This window comes from Mixophyes fleayi, chromosome 4, assembly GCF_038048845.1.
Source record: "Mixophyes fleayi isolate aMixFle1 chromosome 4, aMixFle1.hap1, whole genome shotgun sequence".
In the NCBI taxonomy this organism is placed as follows: Eukaryota; Metazoa; Chordata; class Amphibia; order Anura; family Limnodynastidae; genus Mixophyes; species Mixophyes fleayi.
The window spans coordinates 17,087,313-17,110,559 of NC_134405.1; the positions used below are offsets into that span (position 1 = coordinate 17,087,313).

Below are 23,247 nucleotides of genomic sequence, written 5' to 3' on the forward strand. Positions count from 1 at the left end.
TTATAAGAGCAAGATGAACGAATAAACATCTAAGATTCTGACTGTTCTCTACTGATTATGGACATTGAAAAGCAGCCATATTTATAGTGAAGCATATCTTCATCATTATCATCATCATTTATATATATAGCCCCAACATATTCCGTAGCACTTTACAATTGAGGACATATATAGTAAACTAATAAACAAACTGGGTAAAACAGACAAAGAGGTGAGAAGGACCTGCTCGCAAGCTTACAATCTATGGGATAATGGGAGTTTGACACATGAGGCTAAGGGCTAGATTTACTAAGCTGCGGGATTGAAAAAGTGGGGATGTTGCCTATAGCAACCAATCATAACGGGTAACGGGTAACGGGTGGTAATAGGGTAATATAGTGAGGTTAAGAGGGTGGTTGAGGAATATTATAAGCTTTTCTGAAGAGGTGGGTCTTCAGAGAATGCTTGAAAGTTTGTAGATCTTACTCATGTTGCTCCATATGCCTCCAGAGGTGTGGAGAGGACTGTGGGAGTGGGCAAGTATAAGTTCAGTACAGTAAGGGTGTGGAGATGCAAGTCAACCAATCCTCTTAGAAATATGGATGATTTTGATATACACTTATTAGTAATATATTTATTTCGAAAATGTATATTTATGGGTACTTGTGGGCCCGTGTAAAAATATGTGCTGATGATGACACCAGCTGCTTCTCATTGACTGGTGTTATAGTGACTTCTCTGGTTGATACTACTACATTCATTATCAGTGTAGCTATCAATTTTAAATTTTGACTGTCCATTAATATTTTGTATTTGCCTTTTCCTGATAGGCTACATCAGGAAAGAAGATTTCTATTGGTTTTGATGGTGGTAAATGATGGATGTGGGTCTTTTTGTGTTTCATTTTTAATGACACTGTCACGCTATTTGTGTATCAGTCAATTCTGTACAGTATTAAAATACTATTATCCGAGTACAGTAAAGTGATGAACAGTGTGTATGTAGTTGAGTAATGTGCAAAGATATTCTGTCCTCAGAGAGATTGTGTGATGAAAATGTCAAAACATGGAACCTAAACATGAAATTATGTCAATGTGCTCCATCATGTAAGAAATGTAAGGTTGTGGGATGGTGCAATCAAGCGCTTAAGTGGTTAGTGTCCTTGAAGAAGTCTTGTATCCAAGAGAGATGGCTATTAGAGATGACGCAAGGCAGATGTTAGAGGTAGATCTATGAGAGTAAGAGGGAGACCATTTTGAGATGAGATTTGATGTATGAAGTGGAGGTATTATTGAGGGTCTTGTAGGTGATTGTGGGTAATTTGAATTGGTTTCTGGAATTCACGTGCTTTTTGGACCTCTGCTCAGTTTCAACCAAATCTTGCACCAAGATTTCCACAATTGTGGTGGGAAAATTGGGCTGGAGATTTTTGGCAGGTCACTGCAGGCTGGGCCTTGGTTCAGTGGCCTTTTTATCTGGCCACTTGCCCTTAACTGGGTTCTCTCTCCATGTTTTCTCTCCATTGTGAATAATCTGACAAATTTTTAGATTTAGAAAATCCTCAGCCTGTTGCAAACATGAAAGCTGCTTATTTTAATAAACATTAGCTGTTCATCGTGATCAATTACTTTGACATTGATCACCTCCAATGTAGACAAAATGAAGGTATCCGTTTTTATCAACTTTATTTCTTCCTGGAACAAATGACAGCAAGATATATGGAGTAGAATACAGGCTTTATATCACATCTAAAACTAGTCTGTTATTTCTTTCTTTCTCTGAACTGAAACTAGGAAGTTTAGATTTTTTTCAGCGAGAGGGATGGCATGGAAATGGTTACATGAGTGGAATATGCACAAATTGTCAGTCAAGGTCGCCAGGGAGCTCAGAATTTTGGCCCCGATCCACCAGTTGAAAAGTCCTCATGGGCTGCTTTGGAAGAAAAAAACAAGGCCTGACTCATTGCAGGAATTAAAGGCTGGATAAAGTGAAAGGTAGCTAGCAGGATAGGACTTTGTTCAGGGGTCAAACCATTGGCATTTTACACTAGAAATAATACAGAAATACAGACATTAATTGGACAGTATAGATAGTTGAAAAATTGGTAATGTATGCAGATATCTTACTATTTATTAACAATCTGAATTGGATGCTGACCTGCGCATTATTTACATATTTATCCTGCAGTCAGGTCTTAATATTAATTGGGATACAACGTTTATATTCTCTATTGACCCAATACGTCTTGGAAAAATTCCCATACAAGATAAAAGAAAATATTAAAAAGTGTTGAAACCTTGCACTGAGACCTCCTGGGTTAATAGTGTAAAAATTACCTTTATTCTCTATTTGGTATACCGTATACGTATTGCAATAGTCTTCCAGCAGTATCTCTATATGAATATTTAAATTATTTTTTTATATCTTTTATCTGGTCTAACAAAAGATCCAAGATAGGTCTATTGATATAGCAGAAACCTAGTAGATTGACTGGTAGTTTCTAATTTTAAGAGATATTATCTGGCCTCACAGCTAGTACATATATATTCTGAGTTTATCTAGGACATCTCTAATGTAGTGTATATTCTAGATCGAGCATTAAATACAGTATCTCAGAAGTTAAGTATGCTATTTAAGGATTACATGCATTTTTTACTCATCCCACTTAAATTACTTAAATTTCAAATCTGGAAAATTTTCACTCATAAACTGTAGACTCAAACAATTTCCCCAAACCCCCTAGTCTGGGTGAAAATGTATCTTGCAAATCGAAATAGAAACTCTTTGAGGATATTCACCCTTTTTACACACCAGCTTATTTTATAATTGTAATCTTAAAACTTCTAAGTTTACCAGAAGGTCGCCAGCACTAGCTAACAGCTTCTAATTGGCTGATTGCAAAATCATCTCTGAAGCTGATAGGTCCTTTGTTTATGGATCATGCCTATATTATATAATTTTGTGGAAGTATTTTAAAATTACATTTTTTGCTGATTTCACTCGCATGTGAGAAGGACTATTATATTATTATACAGTTATATAGTTTGTTGCTATAAAAATATAATAAAAACATTTTCTTGTGCTTATGACCTGGTTGCGTGTAAGTGATTCTGGGTATAAGTATTCCTGACATAAACCTGCATCATATGCTGCTGATGTAGAGCTGGACACATCTTGCCATGCGTGCGCCTCTGCGTATATATACACTGTTTTTACATGCAGCGGTTTAGAGCTTATTTTTTTAAAGCACCAACTTCTGTATTCATTCATTCATTCATTCATTAGTCCCTGTGGTCAAGTAAGGGGTGTCTTTACACATGAAACCAAAATCTGTTGGAGAAACTTACAAAATGTTACACCCAAATGTTGTCTGAAATGAGAGTCCCATGCTTCTATTTGTGATGCATAGTTTAAAAAACTCATCATTTCCATAGTGATTCTTCTGGAGCAGGAGCACTGACCATCCCTAATGTTGAATAGCACCTATTTTATACTTACACTAGTTCCACTCCACCATTATCCCTCAACTCAACTTAAAACTCACCTGTTTGTAAAAGCCTACCAGGCCTCCACTTAATCAGTGAGCATCGCCCTCTACCCTCCTGTTCTAATTACCAGGCGCGGGCTGGGAGATGTCAGCCCGGGGGCCACACAGGCGGCCGCATCCCATGACACGGGAAGCGGCCGCGTCATTGATGACGCGGCCGCATCGCCTGTCGTGTGATGCGGCCGCCTGTGCACTGACGCGGCCGCTTCCCGTGTCATCAGATGCGGCCGCTGGTGAAAATGTGTATGTTGCATCCGGGTGGCAGCCGGCTGGCCGGCCTACCCCCAGCCCTAATAGCAGTAAGACTGAGCGGCCCGAGGGGCCGCTGCCCCCCTGCCCCCCGGGCCAGCCCGCCCCTGCTAATTACCTATAACTTTTGCTCACTAGCTGCACAACACACCACCTACTTAGGCTCTCTGCCCATTGATTCCACTCTTCTATTGTTTTTGCACCTATTTCACTGGCTCTTTACCTGCTAGTTGTGTCCATGCTAATGGGTACAGGTTTCAGCCTGCGCTGAATATGTTCCTTGCACCAAGTAGCTGTGTTGAGCGTTGTAGTGTTATTTATTTACTGTATTGTACTGTTATACTATGTACTGTTTTCCCTCCGTACGGCACTGCAGACCTCATACAGCACCTTATAAATAAAGACACAACAACAATAACAACAACTCACTAACGTACATAGTTATAGCATAATAACACTACAACAATCACAGTGCAAACTTTATTACTAAAATTAATTTCATAATACTGAACAACTGGGTTACTGTTGTTGGTCTAACTATAATGCACTGATACTTTTCTGCACGCAAACTATTGCACATAATACAAATTAATATTTACATCTTAAACAAAGTCTGAGAATTGATTGCTTCATGTGAAGGTTTGTTAATTGCCTTATTAATCACACAACATAAACAAACATTTTATTTGGCAATTCCATAAGGATATCAGAAGTATTGTCTGCGGATCTTTCTCTGTCAAGTCTTAAATAGCTTCATTGTAGCTCATAACGATTGTATTTAATGAGCTCATCGTTATATTGCTTAGTTACACATTTGTATCAGTCCTGTGGGGGTTATTGTAATGAGTCAGTGTGACTTGCAGGAGTATATTGAGATCTACAATGGAAAGCATTGGGAAATAAATAAAATATTTAGTGTATAACTCAGGAGGTCAACTGAATTAAAGACATTGTGCACCGTTACTGTAATTGTTATGCAGTAATAGGATATAGCTGAATTGTGGCTTCACTACTTGCGTCCAGTGCCATATTTTAAATGTGTGTCTTATCATATATGCAATGTAATAATATATTTAACAATATATTATAATATGTTACTATATATAATGTCACCATAACCTGCTGCATTCTGAAATGTATTTATTACTGGATTAACAAACTCACAAATTAACATATTTAGACAATCTGTACTGTCTTGTTACAGACCGAGCAAATGTCTTTAATGAAAAATGTCATATTTAAAAACTATGTGTAATAAAGATAACATTTGCCCAATAAATATGTTTTTATGTTATTATTGTGATAAAATCATTTGATCACAAACAGTGTATACCAATAGCTGATTTCTGGCTTTATAAATTTTAACAATGCTGTCCGAGATGGGGAAGGGCAGCCTGCAAGGACATCACAGATACAGGTAACAGTGATTATAGCATTGAACTACAGCCTCCGTCATTCATTGATTGAATGCATGAATCAAACTTACTAACTTTTTACACTTCACCTCTGTAAATAATTCAAATTATCATGTAATTTCATAGCTATTTTGTTATTTGGCAAGAAAATTATACAACTTTTTAGAATTAAAAATATTAATAAAAATAATTCTAATTATAAAAATGTTGCATGTTTCAGGCCAATTGTTAAACCACCATCACTTCTGTAACACAATCCTTTTATAATGATATGGCAGTCACAAACCACACTCTATTGTTCTTCTGTTTTGGGGGAATATACTGTGCCACCCATTTGACATGATATTTACTAAGTCCATATCAGTCACCCCTTGGTTCTTTTAGGGTAATCTATTAATTCCCAGACCACATTCTATGAAAATTAGTATTCCAAGTTATTAAACATGTTAGCGCCTATCAATGACAGATGGCAACAATACAGTTTTTAAATCTTCTAAATCAAAACAGGCCAAAGCAGAAATGTACAAACCATACTTCAAGAATTGGCTCACTAAGCCATAGCATTCCTCGTCCTATCCATAGAACATGCTGTAGTAAGTATTTATGATTACAACTGACCATAAAAAATGTGTAGACTAGCAGTACTAGGACCATATTTTATTGCTGTCTGTATGTCTTTTTTATTTTGTCTTCAATTGTATTTGAATTTTTACAATCATTTTTTGAAGCGTTCGTCTGATCTCATGGTTCCTGAGGCTGTAGATAATTGGATTCATCATAGGAGTCACCACAATGTATAATAGAGACCTAAACTTGTTTGTTTTAAATGAGCTCTTATCAGTAGGTGCCATGGAAACTGTGATTAGGGTTCCATAATATGCACATACAGTGATAAGGTGGGAGCTGCATGTGGAGAAGGCTTTTTTCCTTCCACTGTTGGATGAAATGTTCAGTATGGCGAAGAAAATGATGATGTAGGTTATGAGGATTAAGAAAAAAGGAATGAAGAATATTAAAATAGAAATGACAAAATCAACCAATAACAACATGGAAGTGTCTGAAGTAGACAATTGTACTATTGGGCCAAAGTCACAGAAGAAATGGTCGATATAATTGAGACCACAAAACTGGAACTGCCAAACCATAATTATTTCACTTGATACAATGAAGACCAATAACCAAGACCCAACTATCATTTTGAGGCAGACGTGGGGCATCATTATTGAATTGTAACGCATCGGATGGCAAATGGCCAAATACCGATCATACGACATTACAGCAATAAGAAAACCTTGCACAAATCCAAAATTGAAAAACAGGTACAACTGGATGATGCAGATAGTGACAGATACTTCTTTTACATCCCTTAATATGATATCTAACATCATTGGCATAATGGTGGTGGTTAGTAGGACATCGGCTACTGCTAGATGTTTAAGGAAGATGAACATTGGAATTTTGAGATGATCACTTGTCGACACTAAAACAATAAGGATAAAGTTTCCATTTAATACTACAATGTAGGAAAAGAGGAAGATAATGAAGAGTAGAAATTTGTATTTATATAGATCTTGAAATCCATGAAGTAAAAACACTGTGACTTCAGTCTGATTGTCCTCACACATTCTGAGGAAGAGGTCACTGACAACACTTTTCTTACTGCAAGAAAGATAACACAGTTTAAGTAATTTGTTATCTTTGAACATATTATAAACAATGATAAATTATCACCAAACATTACACAGTTAGCCTGGGTACCTCTGGAAAGGTAGCGCATTTCAAAACATATTTTACTGATATTGTTTAATTTGGACTAAATTAATTATCAACAGAAACTATTGTTTATCAATCCCAATATCCGTTCATGCTCATTTTGGCTAGCCTCATGTCTTAACTAAAAACAATTTGGTTATTCGCATATTATTTCTTTAAATTATGTCAATTATTTCCCTCTAAATAAATTGATACTTACTTTTAAACTATTTCCCTTTATCATACAGATCATTAAGTGAATTGTTATTTAAAGGTCCAATTCTACCATTCTGGAATTCTAGAATCAATGTTATGAGTAAAGCAAAGTTAATGGACAGGAGATACTATTGTGGACAAAAACATGCTACCTGTATCAGTTTGGGCTGGTTTCATTTAAATATCCTATCATTGGGAAGTGCTATATATTAAGGGGTACAAAAAAATTCCCAATGCAGTTTTGTGTTACAACATATTTTATGTTTTATCCATTGAAGTAAATGGTGAAATTAGGGATGTCACCCACCTAAATTCACATTCCCCAATCACAACATGCTACACCCCTATATCTCCTCTGTATGCCTCTTTGACAGCGTCACCTCATGCAACATATGATTTTCTAGCAAACTATATCTTGCATACAGTAAACTCTTTGGACCTGACTCATTAAGGAAAGTAAGGCAAAATAGGAGTAAATGTTCTCCAGGACAAACCATGTTACAATGCAAGGGGTGCAAATTAGTTTATTATTTTGCACATAAGTTAAATACTGGCTGTGTTTCATGCAGCACAAAAAACTTGTTGGCTTTATTGTTACACTGAAATTTTAAACTAATCTAGGACATGCCCTATCCCAACTATAAATCTGTGCCCACATTTTAAATTTACCTCCACCTCCAATGCAACCTGGCTTTGCCCAGGTGCAAAGTTACTCCTTTTTATGCTTTGCTCTCCATAGTGACTCAGGCCCTTTGACACCTAGTTGAATTCGCTAAATTGTAATTCCCTTGCTATCCCATATTGCCTAACTAGAATGTTTAAATCATATATATATCATCTAAACCATTCCCATCTTAACTGCAGTGCCCCCAATCTCACCACACAATGTCTACATTTAGCTTTCTCCAACCTCCCTGACACTAATTTTCAACTCTTTCCTCCAGTATCGTCCAATATGCTCACCCTCATTCTAGGTTCCATACCACTGTCAATATTAACAGCAGGTGATATTACCTAGATGTTGAAAGGTATACTGAACTATGCTCAGTGCACAAGCAGCAAAGCAGCCAGGGTTATAATGAATGCCTTACCAAAGACCTTTAATGTTTTCTCTCTATAATCAACTTTCTCTGTTCCCACTTTTCTAAATAGTCTTTTCAAAATGGTCTGTTGACTTTGATAAGGGATCTGTACTTTGTGAAATGGAGTATAATAGCATTAAATGGGTTTATGTATTATGTCAAATTGGCTTTATTTTGTGCTAAAGGATTTATGCAGTGTTTCACGGAATGTGCATGAAGCTTCAAGAGATCTGTGCAAATTGGGCTGGACAATGTTGGAAGTGTTGTTTGAAATGGGCTATGGTGGAGTATAAGTGCATAGAGCTCTGTAATATACTGTAGCTGCAGTGAATTTGCAAGAGTCTATGCAATAGTGCCTAGTAATATCTATAACATGTACAACATTGTTAGTGCACATCCAACTATAACAACTTCATCAATATGCTTATATTTGTGTGTATATATATATATATATATATATATATATATATATATATATATACATATATATACTGTATATATCCTACATTTGGATATATTAAGAAATGGGTATTTAAAAAACAAACATTTTGACTTGCTCACTAGTGGTGTAGTCTACTTTGAGCTAATGTAAGATTACCTTTTGTGTATGGGTTTACATATACCTCCATGCATAAATTAATTGCCATGTCGATTTAAAACTGAGACAAAACCAACTCAGTTATAAATATATATATATATATATATATATATATATATATTCTACAATTGGGTTTTTTAAGAAATGGTCATTTTAGAATACAAACATTTTCACTTATTTGCTAGTAGTTTAGTCTACTTTGAACTAATTTAAGTTTACCTTTTGTATGTGAGTTTACATATACTTCCCTATATTAATAAATTACCAAGTCGATTCATAAGTGAGACAGAGACATCCCATAATAAACTCACTATTAGATCATTTGAAAACATTAGAGGCTGACCTTTTCTACATCAAGGCTATACATATGTCTGTGTACGGTCCCCCCTTGTACAACGTCAATGGTGCAGAATACAGTTTTTTATAGTTTTTTTCTACTTTCTGAATTCCTTTGGCCACTAGTACGAGCTTAGGAACCTATTTAAGAAAGGATCAAAACTGATTTTGCTGTCGGTTCTGTTCTATTTGTCTTAAACTATATATCGGATTTTACTTATTTGAACACAACTGAAACTGCTTTCGACATAACTAAATGTAAGTATATTAAACTCTCTGTGCAATTCTGTGTAAAAAGACTTTTTACTCATCTCAGTTGCACAACGTCACTTTCTGATAGTGTAAAACAGAGGTAAAAGCAACAGAATAGTGAAAACAAATAGGGTGCACATTCTCTGCAAAAAAAATTAAAAGAAATGGTTTGTATTACAGTTACAGTGTAAAATAAATCTATATTTTTTTAAAAAGTAATATCTGTCTGAATTGTACATTTGCAGTCTTCATAGACAATTGCTCCAATGACTGATTTTTCTGATACCAGTTTCTCCATAGATATATAAGCAAAATACATTGATCCTCTACAACAAATATATTATTATTACTATTCTAGCTACGTCAAGCTGTGCTTGACGTAGCTAGAGTAGTAAGCTGTGTATTAAAACAGGGAATAAAAGTTTCACTAGATTGAAGTTTACATGAAAACAGCTTTTAATGGCAACTGCTCCCCACACAATAGCTGCTACTAGACACAGAAGAAACCACCTGACACAAGTCAGAGAGGGACGTTAACTACAATAAGGGTTGATCAAAAATTCTATTTCTAAAAGACTAAAACTCTGGAATGAACGGAAAAAGGCTGTACACAGGAGGTCCCCTCGCAGTTTGATGGACCTTATATTTTTTTTGCAGAGAAGCGTTGGATCTAATGCAAAGTCCAGGTGTGGAACATTTATAGAGATTTATTCAAAAATATTCCTGAAACATTAAAAGCTAAAGGTTATTCTGCAAAGTATTTGCAGAAAAACTATTATGCAACCATAGTTTTTTTTTCATTTTCATTAGTTCCAAAAAATTGGCTATATGTTTTTTACTTGAACTTTGGTGATTGCAAAGCCAAATTAAAGGTGGAAAATGGACTGACATGATTTATCTTGATTTTAGGCTTTATATCACAGACATCTACAATTTCAATAGGGGTGTGTAGACTTTTAATATCCACTGTATGTAGTGATGTATAATATACATAAAGAATGGATGTAACAGTAGCCAGGAATGGTGAAAAATCTGAGAACAATGGGAAATAAATGGAGAAAGATAGTAAAAGTAAAGGGGTATGGTCATTGATTTCCTTATCCATAAATCCCAAAATGTTCCTAAATATCCTGATCCTCAAGACTAGGCATTTACCATTTATGGAGGGGCACTAGTTTATGTGCTGATGCCAGAATAAGGGAGATGCTAACTTGATTCTTTTAATTATATTCCCCAATTATTAACAAAATTATGTGCGTTTTAAATTAATTTACTTGAGTCTTATGGTTGAAAAAACAAAACATTTAATATTGCATTAAGGGTTAATTAATTTGTCAAAAGCAGCATGTGTTCTTGAAACTAAAAATGATAAATAAACAGTGGTCTTATCTACCAAGTTCTGTTGTGGTGAAGAGGGAAGGATAGGAATGGGAGACTTTTGTCAGCTGAAATCATCAGATCCCATATAGAGAAGTTAGAAACAGCTCTAATATAGTCTTATTTTACCACAGGAGAAAAGCAGAATAATAAAGAGATTTACAATTCCCTTAATATCGATTTGGGAAACAGATTGTTTTTTAATAAAATGTACAAATTTAACCTAATTAAATGTGTATGGAACATCAATTTACTTTTGGCAAAAATCATCCCATTCTTAAAGTCCCAGGAGAAGTTTTTTGGGCTTATTTATCTACCCTTTAAAGAACTAATACTAATAATCTGAATGAAGTGTTTGAAATCCACAGAAATTTTATTATGGCCACAATATAATTTACTTTTTCACACATCGTACAATAATCAATGTGCAATGAATAAATTGTATTTAACTGTTTTTCATGGTAATACTTTGTATTACATGAGATGTTTGTCATTGTAATTATAAATGTATGTGACTAGTATCTTAAATTATTATAACTAATTTACACTGGTTATATAGCTCAGTCCTTTTTATTTTCTTGTTATTTTTATATGGGAGACTCTATACTCTATATGGAATTCTTCTGCTACTGTATATCAAATTGGGCATTTATATTTATATTTATAATTAGCGTCCACAGGGAATAGTCTCTGAAAGTAGTTTGCTGTGCAGATAATACATACTCTGTTTATCTGTGCACTAGACACATTTAGAGAGTCTTTGTAAGCCTGAAAATTGCCAACATAGTGGATGTAATAGCTACCAATAATTATATATAGCCGTAAATTAAGCATCCTCAACAGTAAGAAACAAAATCATTGAGTGAACAAATGTGAGCTGATCAACCTGAGAATTTGGCCATAAATCCTGAGAACTGTTACTGTATATACTTGGACTCAACAGAGTCATGGGGTCAACTCTAAATCTTCACAAAAAATGGCCATTACTCTTTGGGAAATTGTCACATAAAGCAGTAATGTTGTAATTGACATATAAAGGATGGAAAAAATTACGTAGTTCATATTAAACACAATACCTGTTTTAAGAGATGTAGGGAGGATGTTTAACCTAATTTCTAAGGGATATATGAAGGAAAACATTCCAGAAGTAGTATGCCATAAAGCCAATTTATGGTCTGTATATTAATATACAGTGTCCATACTAACAGGCAAACTACTATGATTTGTTCTTACAATATGTTTCATGCAGCTGAAGACATCTAATTGAATGGTAGCTTCCTCCTCTCAGCAGTCATGTCTGTGTTGTGGCTTCTAGATCTGACAGTATAAATTCCCAGCTTCTTTGATGCATTTATAGTGGGGAGAGATCCCTGTGGATTTATATGTGAAGATAATTCCATGAGCTTACAAAGCACCTGTGATTTTTTTTGCAATTAATTAACATGTAGAGCAGCATATATATATATATATATATATATATATATATATATATATATATGTAGAGCATCATAAATCAAGATGTTTGTTCCCTTCCAAACTTCACCCACCACTGTATGGCAATGGCGGTGCCGGCCTGGTTATAAGTGAATACTCTCTTTGACGGGTTCTGCCACAGGCGCTCGATAATGCCGAGAAAAATAATTATCCTTGTATTAAGTCTGTACCAGGGGGCCACATTTAATATTTGGACATGTAATCAAGAAATGTGTGTAGGCATTAATTACCATATGATAGAGGTATATCTGGCCAAGACATTTCAAATGTATGTAAAGGTTTTTTTTTAATTGTCACAAGAATCAATAAAATTCATGTACAAGCAAATTAATTTAATACTAAGTGTCTATGGGTCACCCTTCCCCCACAAAAATAAGGGAAATACTTTAAAAAATATAACGTAAAAATGTATATTTAATAAAGAACTGCTTACTTGGTGATTTAGTAGGGATATGGGAGTGGGGCCTGACAAGCAGCAGCACACCTCTGCTCTCGTATAGTTCCAATGAACCCTGAAGGACTAATGTGTTAGAGGGGAGCACAGCAGTGTTAAGCTGTCACCTTAGTCTCTCCAGTGAGTCAATCTGAGTAACATCAGAAAGGTTTGGAACTCTCACTTCCTCCTCTGCTATCCAGCAAAGCTCAGTGCACTCTTGTGGACTGACCAATGCCCCTGGGCTTGAATTTGGGTTTGATGTAGCATTATTCCTTGGAAGAAAGCCATAAGCCATATCTGAGTAGCAAATTAAAAACTTCAGCTCAGACTTAGAGGCTAAGGGCCTGTGTGGTTTAACTGGCTACATAAAGACAGGAGGGCAGTCCCCCCTGACACAAAATAAGTAAATGTAACATGAATTATATAATGACAATTCTGAGTCTTGTGCACAAAGGTGGGTTATTACTGCATTAGTAAAGGGGGCTTTTTAACCCTATCACACATTTTTTTGTAATAGCTCTATAAAAGAAGGCCAAGTAGACCATGTAAAGATGTTAGCACCATTACCTCCAAGTGGTGTGTATGTATGCACTTGGGGAACAGCTCTTATAAGACCAAGACCGGCCAATAAACATCTAAGATACTGACTATTCTCTGCTGGTTATGGACCATGAAAAGCAGCCACATTTAGAGTGAAGCGTATCTTACACATGTTGCCACATATGTTTGGAGAGGTCTTGCAAGGACTGTGTGAGTGGGCAAGCATTTGTTCAGTACAATTAGGATGTGGAGAGGAAAGTCCAACACGACTCTTAGAGACATGGCTGATTTTGACATACACATATTAGTAATATATTTATAACAAGTTAACCCGTGCATGATACTCATGCATTCTAGTCAAATCAAGCTAATTAAGGTGTTAAAAGGGTTCTTGTCATGCATTTGGGCGTAGCCCAGGCCTCCTCAGGGGAAGAGCGTTACTTCCCGACGCAAGCGCCCTTTTTTAACGTGGTTTGGTCCACATGTTACCACCTCATCATTTTTCTCCATCACCTCATCCTTCATCTTCATCGCCACATCCTTCATCAAGCTACTTAAGGTGTTAAAAACTCCCCACTGTCACCCCTGGCAACCACCAACCACTCCCAACTGTCACTTCTCCTTTAAGAAATATATAGGTCAGTGTATAACTCTGGCCAGCAGGTGGCGCTGCAGCTTGTTTTTTTTTTTCACACACGCCACTAGGCATTTATATAGTAGATAGGAAGTATATATATTTGTGAGTACTGATGGGCTCATTTAAAAATATGTTTTGGTGATGACATCGGTTGCTTCCCATTGGCTGGTGCCATTTTGATTCTTCCAGTTGAGACCACCTCATTCATTAGCAGTTTAGCTACAAAATTTTAATTCAGTCAGTCTATTAGCATTTTGTATTTGCCTTTTCCTGATGGACTCTGCAGGAAAGAAGATTCCTATCGATTTCCAGGTGCTAAACTATGGATGTGGGTTTGTTTTTATTTCATGTTTAATGACACTCGCACATTATTTGTGTGTCAGTCAATTCTGCACTATATTTTACTATTGTTCAACTACAGTAAAGTGATGATCAGTGTGTATGCAGAAGAGTAATGTGTATTTTTTTTTCAAACAACACTCTCATACAAACTTTCATAAAAACTTATTATGATTAAACTAGAAATGTTATCTAAGCTTTGAAATGTTCCTGCAACATCCAATATATCGGACGTACGACAAGAACTTTGCTTTTGTGGGATGAGACACTTGAAAAGTTGGAATATTGTTGGACCTCTATGTAATTATGTAAAAAAAATAATATATAATCTATAATATAAAAGCCTAGCGGCGTGTGTTAGTCTGTGTGTGAAAAAAAAAAAAAAAACAAGCTGCAGCGCCACCTGCTGGGCGGAGTTATACACTGACCTACTAAATTCATAGCATTATCTAATATATAAAAGTAAAAGCCTAGCGGCGTGTGTTAGAGTGTGTGTGTGTGTGTGTGTGTGTGTGTGTGTATGGAAAAAACTATTTTCTCAGAAAGGGCTCATCCAATTGACCTGAAATTTGGTATACTGACATTATTTGACAAAAAAAATTATAATATTGAAGTCAGTTAACTTCCATCATCCCCCCTTCCCCCCATGGGAGGGGTAGTAAAGGCTAAATTTACGAGTTGAGGGCTCAAACTCATTTTCGTGAGTTAATTTTACCTCATGAACACACATTAAAAAGGACGCTTGCGTCGGTAAGTAACGCTCTTCCCCTGAGGAGGCCTGGGCTAGGTCCAAATGCATAACAAGAACCTTTTTAAGACCTTAAGTAGCTTGATTTGACTAGAATGCATGAGTATCATGTACGGGTTAACTTGTATATATATATATATATATATATATATATATATATAATTAATGAAGGGGAATTCCTCATATCATCATTGTGATGCATGGGAAGGGGTATAATTGTATTTTTATGAGTTTGGATCTTTTCTGTCTCTTTTTGTATTTTGTTTTTATTTAATTTCTAATGGCACTTGTGCATTATTTGTGTGTCAGTCAATTCTGCACTATGTTATACTATTGTTCAACTACAGTAAAGTGATGATCAGTGTGTTTGCAGAAGAGTAATGTGTATTTTTTTTCAAACAACACTATCATACAAACTTTCATAAAAACGTATTATTATTAAACTAGATATGTTAGCTATGTTTTACAACGTGCCCGTAACATCCAATATGTCAGATGTACGACAAGAACTTTGCGTTTGTGGGATGAGACACTTGAAAAGTTAGAATTTTGTTGGACCGCTATGTAATGATGTAAAAAAAATCAAATAAAAAATAAATAAATAAATATATATATATGTAATGCATGAGAAGGAGTATAGTGGTGTCTCTTTTTGTATTTTAAGAAATTATGTGTGCCATAGTATAATTATATTGGTGGGAGCCATTTAATTTTGGATCCATGTTGAGTCCCAACTGTGGAATAACTTTAATCTACCTTTACGCAGTGATTATATACCTCCTGCATATCACATTAGACATCAGTTCAATTCTGATGAAACATCAGGTAGAAGGTTTAGTTACTTACTATTAGAGCATGTGCACTACAAAAAAAAGTGTTGCTTTTTAAAATACAGTTATGTTTGATAAAATATTTTGTATATGCTCTTTTATATGTTAATATGAGGACTGGTGAAAGATGCTTATTTTTCTTGCAACTGTTGTCTTAGTTGAGAAAACGTGTTTATTAGCAGTTCAACCATACAGCCTCGCCCATTACTTACTAAGCAGGTTGTCGATTAACAAAGCAATTATATTGAATTTTGTTTGACTATAAAAGCAGACTACATGGAAAGGAAAAGTTATACGCTTCTGATGAAACTGCAGGTTAACCGCCGAGAAACGCTTAAGATGATTCTATTGTTTACCGGATTATATACTCATCACATGGACATCATTGCTACATTTCTTAAAGGAATAAAGAAAAATCCTCTTCAACAATGAAGATTCCTGTATTGTGAATATACTATGAGCATATACTAAATGCATTTAATAAATTCGAGCTGGGTGAGATTTGCTACATCATTCGCTTGATACATTTCAGCTGTATATTTCTAACATTTTAAACATAAACTAAGCAACACACTGTATCCTCTTACATAAAATAATTTAATTGTGTTTCTCTCAATATTACATAGTGCTCATCAAATATTCTTATTGTTAACACTAACACATCATACTATCCTATGTCGCAGAATGATTGACTGTGGATCATACCACCCTACATTTATTATTATTACTTTTTATTTATAAGGTACCACAAAGGGTCCACAGCTCCGCACATGACATACACAGAATGCAGTGATCCATTACACTTAAAATGATACATGAAGAACAAAGTACAAAGACCAGACATACTGAATGAATAAAATTACAGGTAACATGTTAATGTAGATCAAGTTATATAAGGGACAGTGAGTGAGAGTGTTGGCAGTAATCAGAGGGAAGTAGGCCTACGCCTAAGAAAACAGGGCTTGGGAAGCAGGCCGAGAGGTACAGAATGTGGTAGAATATTATAAGGAGAACACAAGGAAAGAGGGCCGAGCTCATGGGAGCTTACATCCCAATTGAAAGGGGGAGTCACAAATAGGGTGGTACCGACAGGAGATTGGGGGAAAAAGCTGATACAAGGGAGTTAGGAGGAAGGGTGATAGGCTTGAATAAAGAAATGAGTCTTAAGAGTACGCTTGAAGCCTTAGAGAGTAGAGGCTAACCTGATGGCGCATGTGAGATCCTGCTCATCAACTCAGATGTTAAAAATTTGCAAAAGTATTAGCTACAAGACTGAACTCTCTTATATATACTATAATACATCATCATCATCACCATTTATTTATATAGCGCCACTGATTCCTCAGCACTCTGCAGAGAACTCATTCACAACAGTCCCTGCCCCATTGGAGCTTACAGTCTAAATTCCCTAAGATACACACACAGACAGACAGAGAGAGACAGACTAGGGTCATTTTTGATAGCAGCCAATTAACCTTCTAATATGTTTTTGGAATGTGGAAGGAAACCGGTGCACCCGGAGGAATCCCACGTGAACGGGGAGAACATACAAACTTCACACAGATAAGGCCATGGTCGAGAATTGAATTCATGACCCCAGTGCTGTGAGGCAGACGTGCTAACCACTGAGCCACCGTGCTCCCCATACATACATAGAGACCAGACTGACTTTACGTCTGGTAAGTCATGTCAAATACAAGATATCTGAAGACTAATATAGACACATGAGTTGTGCTACCACTGGATGCTAGGTAGGAATTTGTTTCAATAAAAATATAATAAAACTATTCATGGGAAATCCTGGTTAAAATGGGCATTGGTCCTGAATTCTTGAAATTAAGATTTTACTTCAATGTCCTATGGCTGTTGAGTACTTGCCAGGTGACTTACTTCTTCCCCTTTATATAATCAAGAGGCACCAGGCAGGGATGTATTCTGTCACCTATGTGGTTGTCACAGTGGCCAAGCTATTGGCATACAACACTAGGAATAATATAGACATTTCTTGGACAGTATAGATAGTTGAAAATTGGTAATGTATGTAGATGATATATATTATTTATTAATGATCTGTATATCTCATTGGATACTGCTCTAAACTATCACGCGCCGGGGAATCGGGCCATATACGCGATCCCCGGCTTACTTACCTTCTCCTGCCGTCTGCTCGGTCCGGGCTGGGTGCCGCCATCTTTCCATTACTCTGTCAATTACACTGTCCCTCTTCCTTTTGGTTGGAGTTTTGTCTCCAAAGTTTAAAAGGCACCTCCACCCTGTTCTTAGTGCCTGATCTTCATGTACCTTCCATGGGTTCCTGGCTCCTGTTCTGCTCCTCGTCCAAAGAGCTGACTATCTACTCGCTGAACTGCTGTCCATCATTACCATTCGTGAGTTCTGCGGACTGCTGAATAGGATTCCTGCCGCCACTCTAATGGTAAACATTCGTCCTGAAACTAGGAAGTTTAGATTTTTTCCAGCAAGAGGGATGGCATGGAAATGGTCACATGACTGGATTATGCACAAATTGTCAATCAAGGTCTCCAGGGAGCTCAGAATTTTGGCCTCGATCCACCAGTTGAAAAATTCATCATAGGCTGCTTTGGAAGAAAAAAGCAAGACCTGACTCATTGCAGGAATTAAAGGTTGGAGAAGGTGAAAGGTAGCTAGCAGGATAGGACTTTGTTCAGGGGTCAAACCATTGGCATTTAACATTAGGGAATATTACAGAAATACAGAAATTAATTAGACAGTATAGATAGTTGAAAATTGGTAATGTATGCAGATATCTTACTATTTATTAACAATCTGAATTGGATGCTGACCTGCGCATTATTTAGATATTCATCCTGTAGTCAGGTCCTAAGATTAATTGGGATACAACTTTTATACTCCCTATTGACCCAATACGTCTTGGAAAAATTCCCATACAAGATAAAGGAAAAGATTATAAAGTGTTGAAACCTTGCACTGAGACCTCCTGGGTTAATAGTATAAAAATGACCTTTATTCTCTTTTTGGTATATGTATACGTATTACACTAGTATTCCAGCAGTATCTCTATATGAATATTTTTTTAAAAAAATTCATATCTTTTATCTGGTCTAACAAAAGATCCAAGATAGGTCTATTGATATAGCAGAAATCTAGTAAAGAGGATGGACTGGTAGTTTCTAATTTTAAGAGATATTATCTGGCCTCACAGCTTGTACATATAAATTCTGGGTCCATCCAGGACATCTCTAACGTAGTGTATATTCTAGATCAAGCATTAAATGGGGTATCTCCGAATTTAAGTATGCTATTTAAGGATTACAGCATGCATTTTTCACTCAATCCACTTAAATTACTTAAATTTCAAATCTGGAATATTTTCAATCATAAACTGTAGACTCCAACAATTTCCCCAAACCCACTAGTCTGGGTGAAAATGTATCTTGCAAAATGTAACCCTTTTTACACACCAGGGGCCTGATTCATTAAGGAACTTAAATTAAGAAGTTTCTTATTTAAGTCTCCTGGACAAAACCATGTTACAATGCAAGGGGTGAAAATTACTTTTCTGTTTTGCACATAAGTTAAATACTGACTGTTTTTTCATGTAACACACAAATACTTGATAGCTTATTTGTATACTGAAATTTAAAGTTGATATTTGTGTGCTACATGAAAAAACAGTCAGTATTTAACTTATATGCAAAACAGAATACTAATTTTCACTCCTTGCATTGTAACAATCACAGTGGAAACTTTATTACTACAATTATATTACATATAACTAAACAACTGGGTTACTGTTGTTGGTCTAACTATAATGCACTGATACTTTTCTGTACACAAACTATTGCACATAATACAAATTAATATTTACATCTTAAACAAAATCTGAGAATTGATTGCTTCATGTGAAGGTTTGTTAATTGCCTTATTAATCACACAACATAAACAAACATTTTATTTGGCAATTCCATAAGAATATCAGAAGTATTGTCTGCGGATCTTTCTCTGTCAAGTCTTAAATATCTTCATTGTAGCTCATAACGTTTGTATTTAATGAGCTCATTGTTATATTGCTTAGTTACACATTTGTATCAGTCCTGTGGGGGTTATTGTAATGAGTCAGTGTGGCTTACAGGAGTATATTGAGATCTACAATGGAAAGCATTGGGAAATAAATAAAATAATTAGTGTATAACTCAGGAGGTCAACTGAATTAAAGACATTGTGCACCGTTCCTGTAATTGTTATGCAGTAATAGGAATTAGCTGAACTGTGGCTTCACTACTTGTGTCCAATGCCATATTTTAAATGTGTGTCTTATCATATATGTAATGTAATAATATATTTAACAATATATTATAATATGTTACTATATATAATGTCACCACAACCTTCTGCATTCTGAAATGTATTTATTACTGGATTAACAAACTCACAAATTAACATATATAGACAATCTGTACTGTCTTTTACAGACCGAGCAAATGTCTTTAATGAAAAATGTCATATTTGAAAACTATGTGTAATAAAGATAATATTTGCCCAATTAATATGTTTTTATGTTATTATTGTGATAAAATCATTTTATCACAAACAGTGAATACCAATAGCTGATTTCTGGCGTTATATATTTTAACAATGCAGTCCGAGATGGGGAAGGGCAGCCTGCAAGGACATCACAGATACAGGTAACGGTGATTATAGCATTGAACTACAGCATCATTCATTGATTGAATGCATGAATCACACTTACCAACTTTTTACACCTCACCTCTGTTAGATCCCGGAAGGGAGATGTGGAATGCGAAGACGGAGGGGGCAGCAGGGGGGTCGTTTTGGTGGTGGAGAAAGGAAATTTGTAATGCATCATTTTGCCAAAATGATGCGATACACCATTAATCATGTCATGGAGGCTCCTATCCTGCCCACTTCACTAAGGAGAAACCTTGAGAAAAATAATACAGAATAATTTGATTAGAGGGCAAAGGTGAACAGGCATTGTTGTATCTTCTATACTAAAGCTGCCCTGTGCTATGTTGTATTGATAAGTAATTGCATCTGGTTGGTTGGAGGGATAGCGGGATCTGACTGTCCTTTGAAATCCAACAATGACACCAATGTGATATTAACACCCAGCAGATGACAGACACAAACATCTTCTTGCTTGGAAAAATTGTGCTTTTTATTGTTCATATCACAATTAACACAGCAGACTTTTGTCAGGATTCCACCATACAACCCACGCTCTAGCTAGACAAAGTTCACCTGCCTAGTCACCGGCCAAGAAACTGGCATCAGTCACCCTCAAGAACAGTCTTTATCCTCCACCCAAGCACTACAACCCAATCAAAGAATACAACAAACTAATTACACTCATGTGGTGCACCTGTATGTTTGTGTGCTGCATGAGAAACCAAGAGGTCTGTCTGCAGGCCGCAGTTACTATCCCTATACAGTAGAGGTGTGACAAATAAGCCTCTTTGTCATAGTCTGCAGGCCACAGTTACTATCTCTATACAGTAGAGGTGTGACAAATAAGCCTCTTTGTCATAGTAGGTATAACTATAGCAAATTAGTTTAATTGTCAATTTATAACCTACAAAAAATGTTAAAGGATTACCATGGTAAATAATCAAACTATCATGTAATTTCACAGCTATTTGGTTATTTGACTAGAAAATTATAGAACTCTCTTAGAATTAAAAACATTAATAAAAATAATTCTAATAATAAAAACTCTGCATGTTTCAGGCCAATTGTTAAACCACCATCACATCTGTAACACAATCCTTTTATACATAAAAATGTTATGACAGTCACAAATCACACTCTAATTTTCTTCTTTTTTAAAGGGAATATAGTGTGCCACCCATTTGACATGATATTTACTAAGTCCATATCAGTCACATCTTAGTTCTTTTTGAGTAACCCATTAATTCAGAGACCACATTCTATGAAAATTAGTATTTCAAGTTATTAAACATGGCAGCGCCTATCAATGACAGATGGTAACAATTAGAATACAGTTTTTGGATCTTCTAAATCAAAACAGGCCAAAGCAGAAATGTACAAAACATACTTCAAGAATTGGCTCACTAAGCCATAGCATTCCTCGTCCTATCCATAGAACATGCTGTAGTAAGTATTAATGATTACAACTGACCTTAAAAAAATGTGTAGACTAGCAGTACTAGGACCATATTTTATTGCTGTCTGTATGTCTTTTTTATTTTGTCTTCAATTGTATTTTAATTTTTACAATCATTTTTTGAAGCGTTCGTCTGACCTCATGGTTCCTGAGGCTGTAGATAATGGGATTCATCATAGGAGTAACCACAATGAATAATAGAGACCTAAACTTGTTTGTTTTAAATGAGCTCTTGTCAGATGGTGCCATGGAAACTGTGATTAGGGTTCCATAATATGTACATACAGTGGCAAGGTGGGAGCTGCATGTGGAGAAGGCTTTTTTTCTTCCACTGTGGGATGACATGCTAAGTGTGGTGAAGAAAATGACAATGTAGGTTATGATGATTAAGGAAAAAGGAATGACACCCATTAAAATAGAAATGACAAAATCAACCAATAACAACATGGAAGTGTCTGAAGAAGACAATTCAACTATTGGGCCAAAGTCACAGAAGAAATGGTCAATGTAATTGAGACCACAAAAGTGCAACTGGCAAACCATAATTATTTCACTTGATAAAATGAAGACCAATAACCAACACCCAACAATCATTTTGAGGCAGACGTGGGGCATCATTATTAAATTGTAACGCATCGGGTGGCAAATGGCCAAATATCGATCATACGACATTACAGCAATAAGAAAACCTTGCACAAATCCAAAATTGGAAAACAGGAACAGCTGAATCATGCAGCCAGTGACAGATAGTTCTTTTACATCCCTTAATATAATATCTAACATCATTGGTATAATAGTGGTGGTTATTAGGACATCGGCTACTGCTAGATGTTTAAGGAAGATGAACATTGGAATTTTGAGGTGATCACTTGTCGACACTAAAACAATAAGGACAAGGTTTCCATTTAGTACCACAATGTAGGATAAGAGGAAGACGATGAATAGTAGAATTTTGTATTTATATAGATCTTGAAATCCATGAAGTAAAAACACTGTGACTTCAGTCTGATTGTCCTCACACATTCTGAGGAAGAGGTCACTGACAACACTTTTCTTACTGCAAGAAAGTTAACACTGTTTAAGTAATTTGTTATCTTTGAACATATTATAAACAATGATAAATTATCACCAAACATTACACAGTTAGCCAGGGTACCTCTGGAAAGGGAGCACATTTCAAAGCATATTTTACAGATATTGTTTAATTTGGACTAAATTAATTATCAACATAAACTATTGTTTATCCATCCCAATATCCGTTCATGCTCATTTGGG

The 23,247-nt window shown here is 35.7% G+C and overlaps 2 protein-coding genes across 2 annotated transcripts; both read right to left on the reverse strand.

The window, feature by feature from the left end:
• Positions 1 to 5,870: 5,870 nt before the first annotated feature.
• LOC142150497 (olfactory receptor 11L1-like) lies at positions 5,871 to 6,815 on the reverse strand. The gene has a single exon (XM_075205694.1). It carries the CDS (start codon positions 6,813 to 6,815, stop codon positions 5,871 to 5,873), a length of 945 nt encoding a protein of 314 aa, XP_075061795.1.
• Positions 6,816 to 22,050: 15,235 nt separating this feature from the next.
• Positions 22,051 to 22,995, reverse strand: LOC142150498 (olfactory receptor 11A1-like). The gene has a single exon (XM_075205695.1). It carries the CDS (start codon positions 22,993 to 22,995, stop codon positions 22,051 to 22,053), a length of 945 nt encoding a protein of 314 aa, XP_075061796.1.
• Positions 22,996 to 23,247: the final 252 nt, after the last annotated feature.